The following is a 16,114-nucleotide window of genomic DNA, read 5'->3' as shown; positions in this document are numbered from 1 at the left end:
GTACCATATTCTTCTATTCATGCTTCCTCTCTTGGCAAAGAATCAAAATGTTTTTCTTATACTTCCATTGGGGACATACCTCACTTTTCTTCAAAACAGTTATTTGCTTTTAACTAATATTTTTGTTCCATTTCTTTTGACCTCCTTTTGACAGTTCGTATTTCTGGTTTGTTTAGACATAATCTTGGATAGAGTGGCAAATGTATTTTTCTAATGAAAGGATAGACTGTGAAGTAGAGTAAGCATTATTTACTTTTACTAATCATTTATGTTTGTTTATTTTTATTTATAATAGTGTATATGCTGCCTACACCATCTTTCTGTTTTAGGTGATTATCATCAAGCCTTGATTATGTATGAGTGAACTATGCTATTTGGGGCATTATCAAGGGCTGTCTTTCCCTTCACACCACCCAGGCCTATTTACTCTTGGCTTGGCCAGAGAATAGCTATAGGCCAAATATGAAGGATGTTAAAAGTTTGAATTTGTAATTTAATATACTTATATATTTTTCAATACTTTTTCACTCTCTTTTTTTTAATGTGAGATATAATTGACATATTTCAGGCATACAACATAAAATGATCATATTTATCTTTTTGCATTCCATAAGTACCTAGATATGTTGATGTGATTTTTTTTTCAAGATGAATAATATGGTGTTCTTGGGTTAGCAGGCAGAACTGAGAATTCCTTCTGATTATAGATGGAAAGAATCCAGGTTTAAGCAGGTATTTTGTTTCTACTAACTGTGATTTGGGAGAAGTCTTAAGAAGTTCCACACAGGGGCATCTGAGAGGCTTAGTCGATTAAGCAACTGACTTGATCTCAACTCAGGTCTTGATCTCAGGGTCCTGAGTTCAAGCCCTGCATTGGGCTCCATGCTCGGCATGGAGCCTACTTAAAAAAAAAAAAAAAAAATTCCACGTATAGGCAGTTGACTAAGGCAAACATTGCTTCTACCTTTCCTGGTAATGGGGACAAGTAGCTGTATATAAAACTGAATGCCCTTGCGCTCCCCCCCCCCACCTCCCCCTCACAGAGAGAGGGAATAAAAGGCCATCTTGCCTCAGAATAAGAACTTAGTCTCTTTATGTTTCTCTGCCCGGATCTCATGCACATATTAATTCAACTATGCTGCCATCCCATTATACTTAACAAAATGCTAGAAATCTTCCATGGCAGCTAGGATGTACTCATTGTCTATCCAGATGTTTTTACAGGCCACTTTAGATTGACTTTGGGTTATCATACTGTCAACACTCAGGTTTCCTTTGAGTCTTTGCTAAAATTAACTGAATCATAGAATAACTTTCGCAGGAGGGTACTTAGTGACTATTAATGATGGTGTTTATCTTATATACGAATGTGAGTCAGGATTGCAAAATGGTTAAGTGCTCAGACTCTGAAGCCAGACAGACCTGGGTTTAAAACTGGCTCTGCCACTTACTACTTGTGTGGCCTTAATAAACAAGTTGCTCATCTTTCCTTACTTTCCTCATCTGTAAAATGGGATAAAATTATCCTCACCAATGTGAAATGATGCATGTAAAGCACTTAGCATGTAATGCGTGACATTTTGTATACATTCAATAAATGTTAACCATTGATAGTTATCATAGCTATTAATATTATCATTAGTATAATTTCTGTATCCCCCTGAATTTGCTAATGTTTTCAGATTTGTTGCACTTCTGCAATTTTTCCTACTCCTGTCTTCCAGACTAATTTCTTTTCAATTATGGCATTTCACTTTTTAGGCATTTCATTTTTCCCCAGAGTCCAGAGGTGATCCTCTCAATATCCTCAAACTTTTCTATTTCCTCTACTGCTTCCAGAGTCAACTGAATAAATGATGACCAAGTAAGAAACCATTTCTTTGCCAGTTAGGACCTGACTACCTGTTCTGTTTTTTGCAAAGGACTGAACTCTGATCTCTAGTTTCTAAAACTGGGGCAATTTTAAGAAAATGAGGCCTTTCTTTCTTTTCCTCCACAAACTGGACCAGAAGTATATCAAAGCCCATAAAATCCATGCATCATCTGAAGAAGTCTTCTTGCTGGATGTAGCTGAAAAGATCTGGATCAGATGGATAAGATCTGTCACTTCCATAGTTCTTCCAAGTACTTTAACTCTGGCTTGGTTTCTTCCTAGTTAATAGGACTGTTCTAAGGATCAGATGAGGTCATTCATGGAAAAGGGCTTTCTAAACTGTAAAGCACTGTGTTAGTGTGAGGGATGATTGTTGTATATGAACAAAGGCCCCAGCAACTTAAGTGATATCAGAATCCAATCCTAGGTAATAGAGATGCAATCTCCTCTTTTCCTGCCACTTAAGAAGTTTGCACTAAATTATTTGAGCTAAAAAGGCTAGTAACTAACTTCATGCAGTGACTACACATCCTTTCTTCTCTCATCTCCATATTCTCTCACAGAATGGTGTGCCAGATTCTGAGTCAGTCTTCAGGCCTGGACTTTGGGTCACAGCATGGCAGGCAAAGTCTTCATAGGATCTGGGAATGAGGATTAGCAAAGATTTCTTTTGTACCATTTTCCAATCCCCTTCCTGGCAGCTTTTATCCTGTCAGCCCCCACAGATTAAATGACCTTTCAAAATTGAGTTCAGTGAGGATGAAGCCAGATGAGGTTTCTGCCAAACTGGGCTGGCAGACCTGAGATAGCATGTGTGCATGTGTGTGTGTGTGTTTCTGGAATATTAGAAATTTTTCTCTGTACAATAAGAACAGCAAGCCTAGAATTATGTGTGAGATCATCATCATTATCATCAACCATAAACACATAATGCTTGATAAACACGACCCTCTAAGCTTTTGTGATTATTATGGACTGAATTGTGTCCCCTGCCAATTCATATTAAAGTCCCAACCCCCAATGCCTTAGAATGTAACTGTATTTGGAGTTTGTTGGAAACCCAACAAAATTAATCGCCCTTCCCCACAACCTTGACCCCCCCAAAATTTTATTCAAAACTTTCTCCCCAAATCAGCATTTTCTGAATTTGAAAGGCCTCCTACCCTTAGTCATTTCGTCCTTTGCCCTCTTTACATAGTTTTATTTGCTTTCTCAAGAGAAGAGTGAAGGGAAGTGCTTACTTTTTAACTATGCCTATTTCTGCTTAATTGTGCTGTCATGAATGACTTAAAAGAAACCACATTGAGACAGTTGGGACATAGATAGATGGTGCTGTTGGCAGAGCAAGTTAATGATACCTCTAGTTGGAGAAAATCTGCAGTCCCAGAATGGATTTTATTAGTTTCACTTCTGTCTTCCTCCCCTGCCAAAGAGTTTGTCATTCATTGCTGCACTCTGGTCTTTTTAATGGATGTATTAAGGTATTTCCCCCATCTTAATCTGTAGATTATCAAGAGCCCCTTAGAAAGCAAGTGCCATTGCATACTTTGTTTCTGCCTGCCTAATGGTATTACCTAAACAAGCAACTCTGGTTGAGTTTTGTTTTGTTTTGTTTTTAATCTTCTCTATTCCTTTCATGTAAATATATTTAATTTGTTTGTCAAAGTTGTTTGCAGATGAGTTTTCTCTGGAATGTATCTCATTAGGAATGATGAGGGAGCCCCAGTTTGAATTTCAGACTAATATTAGCAATACTTTCTTTCTCATGTGTTAAGAGTTTTGTCAATTTGTTTTCTCTAAGATTTAAGTGAAATTTTTTTCTCCTTCAGGATGATTTGCATTTTCACTTGTTTACCAGTTGTTCCTCTGGTTCTCTGTCCATTGTCACATGGGAACTAGTTCTACTTAGCCAAAAGCCAGTATGATTTCTTACAAATCAAACCAGAGCACCTAAAAATAGTTTTTTTATCCAAATATTTTTTCACCGAAAGTTTTTCAAAATACAGAAAATCTTAACAGCTAAAAATTAAGTCCTGCTGAAAATAAAAAAGTTATAAAATGAACTGGAGCACAGTGTTTTGAAAAAGGTAGAAATCAGCCAATGATCTCATTGTATTGAGCTTTTAGTGTTTATATAACTCAGCTTCATTTTATTTTCTTTTGTTGTGTGTTTTTAAAACAGTCTTTGTAGGGGCGCCTGGGTGGCTCAGTTGTTAAGTGTCTGCCTTCGGCTCAAGTCATTATCCCAGGGTCCTGGGATCGAGCCCCACTTTGGGCTCTCTGCTCAGCAGGAAGCCTGCATCTCCCTCTCCCACTCCTCCTGCTTATGTTCCCTCTCTTGCTGTCTCTCTCTCTGTCAAATAAATAAATAAAATCTTTAAAAAATAAAATAAAATAGTCTTTGTAAATGCTGAAGTCCTGGTGCTTATGTAAATCAGTGCAAAAACCTATATCTCTAATTAGTTCCCATTCTACTCTGTTAAATGTACAGTAGTCAGCCTTGAAAGTGTCTGAATTCCGAGTCAAATGTGGGTATTATCAAGCAGTGGATTGAATCAAAGAGCTGGGAATTCTGGCCTTCACATAACTGGGGCTAGTCTCCAGGTTTCTTGTTTTTTTCTAGTGGGTAAAATGGAGATCAATGGTACTTCTACCTTTCATTATATCTACTGACCTGTAATGGGGAGCAGAATATGTCAGGCTGCTTTGAAATCTCTAAAGGAAAAAGAATAGTGATAGTCCTGGTTTAGCAGTACATAATTCAGCCAAGGAAAGAACCACTCATTCTTGCAAGGTCAGACTATTTTCTCCCTTTCAGAAACAAGTCAGGGTTGCCTGGGCCAAAATACATGTTCCTTTTGACCACACATTGGCAGGACAGGCATGTCTAGTTTTCTCCTAAATCATAGCTCTAGATTTTTTCCAGCTGAGAACTCTTAAGCCAAAACAATTGCACGGTCCTGTTCTTGACATTTTCTGTCTTTTTAGAAATTCAGATAACTTTGAATGGATAGTGTTCTTGGAATCTCATTGCCTTGTTGGTTCGCAGGTCCTGAGCCTGCAGATAAAAATGAAAGCACAGCAGCAGAAGGATGTGTATGTGATTCTGTGTGTGTAAATTCAACTTCGGTTCATTGAGGATTATCTTACTAATGCCCCCTTTATAAAGTTCCCTAGGTTTTTCTGGTGCCTAGCAACCTTGGTGATCAGGTGATTAGAAAGGCATAGAGAGGGGCGCCTGGGTGGCTCAGTCGGTTAAGCAGCTGCCTTCGGCTCAGGTCATGATCCCAGGGTCCTGGGATTGAGCCCCGCATTGGGCTCCCTGCTCTGCGGGAAGCCTGCTTCTCCCTCTCCCACTCTCCCTGCTTGTGTTCCCTCTCTCGCTGTGTCTCTCTCTGTCAAATAAATAAATAAAATCTTTAAAAAAAAAAAGGCATAGAGAATATGGGTCAGGGATCTGAGTAGTTTAAGATACCACACCTATGGATCTGTGTATCTGATATGGGTTACAGGGTAAGGAGAAGGATTTGCCTTTGGTATTTTCCTACTTTTTTGGTGTTTTGTGCCCTACCTATACACCCTCCCCTCCCCTAGTCCCTCTTAATGCTAGGCATCCTGAGTTTAAAGGCAGGCTACTTGGGTTCATTCTTCCTGGAAGAAAATAAATCTTATGATTTAAGTAATAGAAAGGTGTTAATGACTCTTTGTATTACTTCTCTTTGAGAGTATTTATGTTCTGAAGACATTATCTGGGCTGAGAACAGTAGTCCTTGTTACTAAAGGAAGGGAAATATCTGGAAATAAGATCTTTCTGACACGAATAGACATTTTTCTTTTTTTTTTTTTTTTAAAGATTTTATTTATTTATTCATAAGAGACAGAGAGAGAGAGAGAGGCAGGCTCCCCGCTGAGCAGGGAGCCTGATGCGGGACTCGATCCCAGGACCCTGGGATCATGACCTGAGCCGAAGGCAGACGCTTAACCATCTGAGCCACCTAGGCACCCCATGAATAGACATTTTTCAAAGAAGACATACAGATGGCCAACAGACACATGAAAAGATACTCAACATCACTGATCATCAAGAAAATGCAAATCAAAACCACAATGAGCTATCACTTCACATCTGTCAGAATGGCTAAAATAAAAAAGACAAGAGGGAGCACCTGGCTGGCTTAGTCAGTAGAGCATGGGGCTCCTAATCTCAGGGTCATGAGTTAGGCCCCATGTTGGGCATGGAGCCTCCTTTGAGAGAAAGAGAGAGAGAGAGAAAGAAAAAAGGAAAGAAAAGAAAGAAAGACAAGAAATAAGTGTTGGCAAGGATGTGGAGAAAAAGGAACCCATGTACACTGTTGGTGGGAATGTAAATTGGTGCAACCACTATGGAAAACAGTATGGAGCTTCCTGAAAAAATTAAAAATAATTTAATAAGACCATATGACCCAGTATTTCCACTTCTGGATATTTACCCAAAGAAAACAAAAACACTAATTCGAAAAGATCTATGCACTCCTGTGTTCGTTGCAGCATTATTTGCAATAAACCAAGATTTGGAAGCAACCTAAGTATCTGTAGATAGATGAATGGATAAAGAAGATGATACACACCTGATATATATACATCAAATATTACTAAGCCATAAAAAAGAATGAAGTCTTGCCATTTGCCATTTGCAATAATGTGGATCAACCTAGAGAGTATTACGCTAAGTGACTCAAGTCAGATAGAGAAGACAAATACTGTATGATTTCAATTGTATGTGGTGGAATCTGAAAAAAACAAAATAAAGCAGAAACAGACTTATAAATATAGAGAACAAACTGGTGTTTTCTGGGGTGGTGGGGATAGGCAAAATAAAGGGGATTAGGAGGTACAGACTTCTAGCTATAGAATAAGTAAGTCATGGGATATAAAGTACAGCATAGGGAATATAGTCAATATTATAATAACATTGTATGGTGTTTGATGATGAGCATTTCATTATGTATATAAATGTCGAATTACAATGTATGCCTGAAACTTATATAATATTATATATCAACCATACTTCAATTTAAAAATAAATAAATAAATTGGGAAAAAAGATCTTTCTGGCTTGAATTGCACTATATGGGTATGATTTTCAAAAGTTGTCATATGAAGGTACAATTGAAGCTTCTCCTAATAGCTCTAATCTCCTTGTCTATAAAACTTTTTATGGAGTTGGTATGATTTAGTCAGATTAACCAGTTTAAATTTCACTTCATTTTTCCATCTTGTGGAAATAGGACCAAAACAAGGAGGAAGAAGTGAAGCAGCAGAGACCCAGATAACAGGCCTCTGAATGATTAAGATCTGAAATTATTATATATATATATTTATATATTTAAAATTTATTTATTTATTTTAGAGAGAAAGAGCACAGCAGGGAGGGGCAGAGGGAGAGTCTGAAGCAGACTCCATGTGGAGCCTGACACGGGGCTCGATCTCACGACCCTGAGATTACAACCTGAGCTGAAACCAAGAGTCTGACACTTAACAAACTGTGCCCGCCAGGCGCCCCTGAAATTATTATATTTTAAAATGTTGTCACTTTATATAAAACCTGTGTTAGAAAGTTGAAGTTAGGTGGTGCCTAAGATGTAACTTCAGTCAGTGGTAAATCTGCAACTTCCTATATATTCGATGTCTCTTTTCTCCCTTGAGTTGCTAGTTAAATAATGAAAAGTCCATGTTTTCTTAATATAATAAGGATTAGTGGGAGTTGTCAGGTTGTCCTCACAAAAGTCCTTTGAAATGCCTGAATGACAACTCCAGAAAACTCAGTAATTATTGTCCAGTGATGGTTAATGCTTTTGTAATACACTGGTAATACTCTGTGCTCTTCTAGGAGATTGTAGGAAGATGGATAAGCACTTCCTCTCAAAGCTCGGAAAGCACCTGCTATGTGCCGAGGCAGTGCTGTATTTCATTTATTAGAGTGGATTCTTTTAGTTCTTGAAGACCCTGTCTTAGTCCCACATAGCTTTTAGCATATTATGGACACCTATTGAGTTTTGGGATGAATCATTTTAATTTAGTTGCTCCGTCATTAAATTGCAGTCAGCCTCCCAAAGAGTCTAATTTTCATCTTTTTTCATCCCCAATAGGATGATTTGCTTTGTAATTTTTTTTCATTTTGAAAATTGTGTTAGCAGGCCCTTCACACAGTAGCTGTAGAACTCATAGCTATTGTATTTGAAATGAGGATTTCCTCAGCATAAAAATGGCCTGAGTAGGGACCATTGTTTGTAATATAAAAATAACAATTTTTGTTTAAAAAAAAAGATTATAGGGGCGCCTGGGTGGCCCAGTCGGTTAATCGGCTGACTCTTGATTTTGACTCAGGCCATGATTCAGGGTCCTGGGATGGAGCCTTGTGTCAGGCTCTGTGCTCAGCCCAGAGTCTGTTTGTCCCTCTCCCTCTGCTCCTCCCCGCCCATGCTTTCTCTCTCTCTGTCTCTCAAATAATAAATAAAATCTTTTTTAAATTTTTTAAAATTAAAAATAAAAAATTATAAATTACAAACTTTAAAAAGATTATAAATCACAAGTTTTCTTTTTTGAAGTATTGTTTTAAGCTGCAGCATAAGCTATCCATTACTTTATTCTTTTTTTTTTAAGATTTTATTTATTTATTCATGACAGAGAGAGGCAGAGAGAGAAGCAGGCTCCCCAAGGAGCAGGGAACCTGATGTGGGACTCCATCCCAGGACCCTGGGATCATGACCTGAGTGGAAGGCAGACACTTAACCATCTGAGCCACCCAGGTGCCCAGCTATCCATTACTTTAGATATGGGGTATCAGAACAGGTTGTAGAGATGAGCCCATGTTTCTGAAATCAAGATCCTTGATGCAAATTCTTAATGAAATCTAATCTTACATGGTGGTTGTTGCTGCTGTTGTTGCTATTGTTGTTGTTCTTCCTTAATATCAAAGTGCTGCTATACAAAATTTCAGTACAATGATAGTAGAAAAAAGTCAGATATTGGTTTTGGGTAATAACCACTTGGAGGGCAGCCTTCCTATCAATTTAGGCATGACAAAAATCCTTGCTCTGCTAATCTTTGGAGTTTGTGTTCGGTGATACGTACTTTGGCAGTCTGAAGAGACTCATCTTTATGTTTATACTGAAAACAGTGATTGAGGCCAGGAAGTAAAGTAGGAAATGAAGAAACAATATCCGCACATAGAAAATATTGGAAATAACAGAGGAGAGGGAATTGGGGTTTGGGGAATAAAGAGCCTGACTTCATTCCTCTTGCTAGAACCCAGCTGTAAGAATAAGGGAGTGACACAGTCTTAGAGAACAGCCCCATAGGACATGGAACAAGGCAAAGACAGGTGGAGAATAGATAGGAAAGGACAAGTGGAGAATAGTCACAGTTTTCAGGGAAGTATAAAATTTTAATTTTGGATAAATAGTTCCTTAAGGAAGGACGTGGAAGATCCTTTGCTACAAAAAAGGTTCTAGCAAGGTGTCCTAAAAGAATTGGGAGAAGTATCAATATAATTCTGAAAAAGCCACATGAAGTATGGTATCTTTATTAATAGTCACAGTTTTCAGGGAACTATAAAATTTTAATTTTGGATAAATATTTCCTTAAGAAGGAACGTGGAAGATCCTTTGCTACAAAAAAAGCTCTAGCAAGGTATCAATATAATTCTGAAAAAGCCACATGAAGTATGGGTTTCTTTATTATAGATATCTATATTTTCAATTATTATATAATTGCTCTTCAAGAAGCCATTGCCAATTTTGACCTTTGCTGCGTGTTCTCTTTCTCTGTCAAGTTGTTAAACATAGAAGACACAGAGTGACAGAGCTGCAGGTCAAAGGTTAATTTAAGTTTATGAAAGGACAGCCTAAATAGAGGGAGGCTTCATGGCTAAAATTTAGGCTTAGCCAAGATTCCCTTTGTGTTAATAAATGTAACTGAAAGAAATATTGGGGAAGTAAGCCATATATTATCTGGCCAGCTGTATGTGGCCTTCTTTAATCAGTCTTGGTTAGGAGATCCTAGGTCACCTTTTCCCACTCTCACCTTCTGTCCCCTAACTTTAGTACTTTTTCAAGAAACCACAACATGTAGAACTTGCCAGAGTCATGTTATAATGCTAAATACAACCAGTCAATTGGGGAATAAAGCTTTGTGGCAATTTTGCATAGGTAATAATAAAAATAGAGAAAATTGGATATAGGACTTCTGTTTTGTTTTTTTAAATTTTTATTATTTTTCAAGATTTTTTTTTTAATTTTTATTTATTTTAAGTAGGCTCTACATTCAACACGGGGCTTAAACTCACAAGTCTGAGATTAAGAGTCACATGCCCTACCGACTGTGCCAGCCAGGCACCCCTGTTTTGTTTTATGATTAATTTATTCTAAATGGTTCCACTTAAGTATTTAATAAGTCATCGTTCTTTTTATTTTTTATTTTAGCATTTTGTGACTGTAGTATTGTTTTGCCAAAGAATTTCTTGGTATGCTTATGGGCCTAGATATCAAAATCATTTAAGTAGACATACACAAAGAAGTTTTAGCATGTACATGGAGAAAACCAAACACTTGCTTAATGGCAGCCTTCAATTATTATATAAACTAATAATTAGTTATAGTCTCTGACCCTGCTAGGCAATGAGTTTAAGCTAAAGCACTAAAGATCTAGGCTCGGCAAGTAAGAGTTTCCTGAAGAATATTAGAGTGGTTACCTGAGAAAGGAGTTTCTTAGGAACCTGTGAGATATCTTTCTCCAAAATCATTAAAGGTAGCTTGGGTTTTTCTGTTGGTTTGAGATGGTGGCCTCTTAGATCTCTTAGGATTTTATAACTTTTTAGCTTTTGTACTTGGAGAGAATATTTTAATATTTTGCCTTTGCTTTCTTTTCTAATTTGGAATAGTTATTTAAACCCTGAATTTAATACACTGCTGTACTCCCCCATGATCACAGACTACATATTCTTTTTTTTTTTTTTTTTAAGATTTTTATTTATTTATTTAACAGAGAGAGAGAGAGAGCACAAGCAGGCAGAGCGGCAGAGGGAGAAGCAGGCTCTCTGCCGAGCAGGGAGCCGGATGCGGGGCTCGATCCCAGACCCTGGGATCATGACCTGAGCCGAAGGCAGCCACTTAACCGACTGAGCCACCCAGGTGCCCCACATATTCTTGATAATGATGTGCTTGCTTATTCATCTGCTAACCGATTTGATTCCACCACATGCTGTATCTACACTCTATTAAAAAGCAGCAGGTTCGGGGTGCCTGGGTGGCTCAGTCAGTTAAGTGTCTCCCTCCGGCTCAGGTCATGATTCCAGGCTCCTGCGATCGAGCCCCGCATTGGGGGGGGTCTCTGCTCAGCAGGGAGCCTGCTTCTTCCCCTCCCTCCCTCTGCCTGCTGCTCACCCTGCTGGTGCTCTCTCTCCTTCTCTGTGTCAAATAAATAAAAAAATGTAAAAAAAAAAAAAAAAAAAAAAGGCAGGTTCTAACTCTTGACTCAGATACTTAAACCCAGGAGTTTAGTCTTGTCATTTCTTGTTATTATAACCAGTTAGGCCCAGACTTGGCTGGATGATTTGGGGGGAAAAAATGTTTCAAGAGTGCCTGGCTGGCTCAGTTGAAAGAGCATGAGACCCTTGATCTTGGGGTCATGAGTTCAAGCTCCCTTTTAGGTGTAGAAATTACTTAAAAAAAAAAAAACAAAAAAACCCTTAAATTAGATGTTTCAAATTGTTCTTATACTTTGTCTCTGGCTTGATAAGCATCATCTGCATTCCTACAGATATCTTTAAGTGCATGAGATGTATTTTCTGTAGTGTACCCCAGCCAAATGCAAAAATCTGAACAAAGCCCCATGTAGTAAGCCCCAGTTTAAAGGCTCTTAAATACCTGATAAAATATTTTGATAGCATAACTAGGTAAAGCTAGGCCTTTTAATAGTTCCAAATAAACTGTTTCTTCAAGAATCATAAGTGGTTACATGTGTCTTTCTAACACTGTTAATGTGCATTGTTTCAAGGGGGGGGAGAGGTAAAAGTTAGGAGTGGATGGAAAATTTAACTTTGGACTCTGTTTTTCTAGCCTGCTAGTCTCTCTGGTAGTTGATTTCCCTTAAAAATAAACAGCTTCAGGGGCGCCTTGGTGGCACAGCTAAGCATCCAACTCTTGGTTTCAACTCAGGTCATGAACTTAGGGTCATAAGATTGAGCCATATGTCAGGCTCTGTGCTCAGTGCAGAGTCTGCTTAAGACTCTCTCTCGCTCCCTCTGCCCCTCTCCTCCCCCCACCCCCTGCACTCTCTTTCTCTCTCTCTCAAATAAAAAAATAAATATTTAAAAATAAATAAATAAACAGCTTCACTGATACTTAGAGGTCTGAGGAAAGATAATTTGAGAACTGAAATCTGTAACAAAGTAATGACCCCTAGTCAGAAAAGATCCTGGCTTTTATTAATAAACTCTGCTCAGGTATTCCTGTCTCTGTGATCAAAGTCCTTGATAATCTTTTCCATATAAATGGAAAACCAGGTGATTTGTTATTGTTACGCACTTTCACTGAGGTAAAACATGGGTTACATTATCTCATTATCTTCTGCCAACTTCCTGAATATATATGTTAGACCGGTAATTATTACTTTCTCTAGACCATTGTTTCAAAGGCCAAATGTTCAAAAATGTTTTAAAGGCTAATAAAACTGAATGAAGAATAAGAGGCTTTCAAATCTGAGACCTGTTCTAAATTTAGCTAACTGAATTATCTAATTTGCCATAAATATGTTCTTCTTTCTTAGAGGAGGTGATCCCTCCTGCAGCTCCTCAACACAAGGAGTATCTTTCTTTTCTTTAAATTGGGTTTTTGCTTTCAACTAAGTGAAAACCTGACTTTCTTTCCTTCTTTCTTTTTCTTTCTTTCTTTCTTTTGTTCTTTCTTTTTTCTTCTCTTCTCTTCTTTTCTTTTTTAAACTTGGCAGTTTCTAAGTTCACATTCTATACCCCTCTCCTATCCAAATACATGTTTGAGGAAAAGGTTCCCTGTAGTTAGGGAAAGCCTTTTCTCTCTTTGGCAAGTTTTCATCTGAGAGGCCCTTCCTTTCCCTCTGCACTTGTTTCTCCTGGGGTATGTTCAGTGCCATCAGTAAACATTCAGCATAGCAACTTAGCAACAGCAAAAATACTTTTCCAAAATCTCCTGAAAGTTCTTCTAGCTAATGAAAGAGTAACTTGGTCCCACTGAAAAGGCTTATTTTTTTTTTAAAGATTTTATTTATTTATTTTTGTGACACAGACACAGCGAGAGAGGGTAACATAAGCAGGGAGAGTGGGAGAGGGAGAAGCAGGCTCCCTGTGGAGCAGGGAGCCCGATGTGGACTCGATCCCAGGACCCTGGGATCATGACCTGAGCAGAAGGCAGATGCTTAATGACTGAGCCACCCAGGTGCCCCTGAAAAGGCTATTGGTCTTCCTTTTACCTGCCACTTTGGGGATAGGGATGGAAATACCATGTATTTAGAGAAGAAAAGGTAGAGAAAAGAGCATTGAATCTGGTGGTATGTCTGCCATCAACATTTACCATGCCTGGGGCCTCAATTTCATTATGTAAAAAACAAGGTAGTTGAATTACATGATCTCTGAGAATTCATACTGCTTTAAAATACATGATTATTGTTCTTAAGAATCTTGAATATAATCACTCTTGGATACATATAGTTTGCCCTTGTCACTTGACACAATGTGGACCAAGGATTTGTACACTGTACATGAAATTTCTGTCACCACACTTCAAAGGCCTTTTTCTTTGATATCTACCTAATCTAGGGTTGATTGATCCCAACAGTGTTTGAAGGGAATGTGTTTATAGAAATCTTGGAGAGTTGGCTTGCAGCAAGTGGAAAGGCCTCAGAAGTGTTTAAGGCTATTTCAAGACCTGGTTATCTTTCAATTATCTGGTTGATGTTTCCCAAGCAACTTGGTCACAACTTGTTAAAATTTCTAGTATAACCCCACTAAATCCAGGGTAGCTCAATTACCAGACTAACACAGACCCAATCCAAATCCTTCTTCCGTTGTTATGGTGCTATGGAGACAGTATGGACTTTGGAGTCAGCCAGAACTGCGAGTTCACAGTCTGAGTCTGCCTTTTTCTGATTTTGTAATACAGGTTAACCTCTCTGTGCCTCAGCGTCATCATCTATATAACAGCAATACTTAAGTACTTACCTTAAAAATTGTTATGGGATCAAATGTGAGGATAGACAAAAAGAGCTTCTCACATGAGTCATCATGAGAACACCTGACATTTGTATACCTCTTTACCATTTATGAAACACCTCATCAAAGTAGTTTTATTTAGGGAACTAAATGTGTGGATTTTCTTTGCTGGCTAATAGATCATTTAGGTTTTGAGGCCTGAGTTAGACTTGTTAGGTAGGGGGCCCTGGACCTTTGGAACTGGGTCAGGCCAGGTCCACAGCCTTGGCTTTCTTGAGGGTCTCTCATAAAAACGTTCTTTTATGTTTTCCAGGAATCTGAATTTCTGTGTTTGGAATTTGATGAAGTCAAGGTCAATCAACTCCTAAAGAAGCTCTCAGAGGTAGAAGAAAGTATCAGCACACTGATGCAGCCAGCCTAGCTGAAAATGGAGTTGTTGAAGCAAAGGTGTTCATGATCGTTCCCCAGTGACCTGGGGTTTTTGTTGTTGTTTTGTTGTTTTTTTAAAAAATCTTTTCCCCCCATTAGTATTAAATACTCAAATTCAAATCTTGCCTGTCTCTGCTTGCTGGGATTTCTTTCTCTTTCCCTTTCATTCACTCTTACAGTTGTACTACTTGCAGCATGTAGAGGTGCTCATAAAAGCATTTTATTATTTTTTTTAAGATTTTATTTTTAAGTAATCTCTACATCCAGCGTGGGGCTCGAACTCACAACCCTGAGGTCAAGAGTCACATGCTCCACTGACTGAGCCGGCCCGGTGCCCCATCATAAAGGCATTTTAAAAAGAAGGCTTCCAGGACTGTATCCCTAGACTTGAATTCTGTAGGACTAGGTGGAGTCAACTTTAGAAACCCTTGCTATGATGGTTTGTTCCTGGAGTAGGATTTTAGGAATTTATACATGATAAATGATGGAAGAATTAGAAAGAGGGCAAGAAAACATTTTTTTTTTTTAAGATTTTATTTATTTATTTGACAGAGAGAGACACACAGCGAGAGAGGGAACACAAGCAGGGGGAGTGGGAGAGGGAGAAGCAGGCTCCCCGCAGAGCAGGGAGCCCGATGTGGGACTCGATCCCAGGAACCTGGGATCATGACCTGAGCCGAAGGCAGACGCTTAATGACTGAGCCACCCAAGCACCCAAGAAAACATTTTTTTAAAAAGATTTTATTTATTTATTTGGCAGAGAGAGAGCAGGAGAGCTCAAGTAGTGGGAGCGGCAGAGGGAGAAGCAGGCCCCTGTCAAGCAGGGAGCCCAGTGCGGGGCTCGATAATGACCTGAGCTGAAGGCAGTCGCTTAACCAACTGAGCCACCCTGGTGCCCTGGAAGAAAACATTTTATTCATGCAAATACAAGGCTGACCAAAAGCCATGTGTCTTCAACTGAGGCTTAGAGGAGCCTGCCTAACCTAGAAAAGGTTTACTGACCCTGGTAAAACCTGCAGTGCTCCTGGACCTGATTCAGGCATTTGGATTCATCTTCACTAAATCTGGGGGGTCTGGTTTGATCCAAACCACTGAGAAACTTGGGCTTTTCTGGAACCTAGAACTAAACGGTCCTTGTCACAAAGGGACTCCCTTCGCTTACCTCAAGTCAGGATTGTATGAAGGGAAAAATGTCTGCTGAGGTCTTTCACATCAGAAAATTTTACTTGGGTCATCGCATAAAACCTCTTCAAGAAAACTAATGTAGGGGCACCTGACTGGCTCAGTCGGTAGAACATGAGACTCTTGATCTTGGGGTTGTGGGTGTAGAAATTAGTTAAAAAATAAATAAAAATTTAAAAAGTTAAAAGAAAGAAAGAAAACTAGTGTAAAAACTAGGTCCTCATAGAGAAGTTATACCAAACACCAAGAATACTCTAAAAGGAGGAAGCTGTCAACCAGTATATTGAGGCCATGGCCCTTGTTTAACAGGTTTTATCGTCTGATACTGACAACATTTAGAAACCCCAGGTGCCTTTGAGATGTAATGTGTTCAAAAAATGTAGTTCTCTTGGTCAGTGGTTACACCA

The 16,114-nt window shown here is 38.7% G+C and overlaps 1 protein-coding gene across 2 annotated transcripts in view; it reads left to right on the top strand.

Moving 5' to 3' along the window:
* Positions 1-14,645, top strand: part of COMMD1 (copper metabolism domain containing 1) — a 181,189-nt gene extending 166,544 nt beyond the window's left edge. For both annotated transcript variants that reach the window (XM_035001462.1, XM_035001463.1), the window contains exon 3: positions 14,410-14,645. In XM_035001462.1, coding sequence (XP_034857353.1) covers positions 14,410-14,517 — 108 coding nt within the window. In that variant the 3' untranslated portion in view covers positions 14,518-14,645. The remainder of the gene's footprint in view (positions 1-14,409) is intronic.
* Positions 14,646-16,114: the final 1,469 nt, after the last annotated feature.

Source organism: Mirounga leonina, unplaced genomic scaffold, assembly GCF_011800145.1.
Source record: "Mirounga leonina isolate KUSES-001 unplaced genomic scaffold, KU_Mleo_1.0 Mir_125, whole genome shotgun sequence".
In the NCBI taxonomy this organism is placed as follows: domain Eukaryota; kingdom Metazoa; phylum Chordata; class Mammalia; order Carnivora; family Phocidae; genus Mirounga; species Mirounga leonina.
Note: the sequence above shows the minus strand (reverse complement) of the source record. Positions and strands in the feature narration are given on the sequence as shown.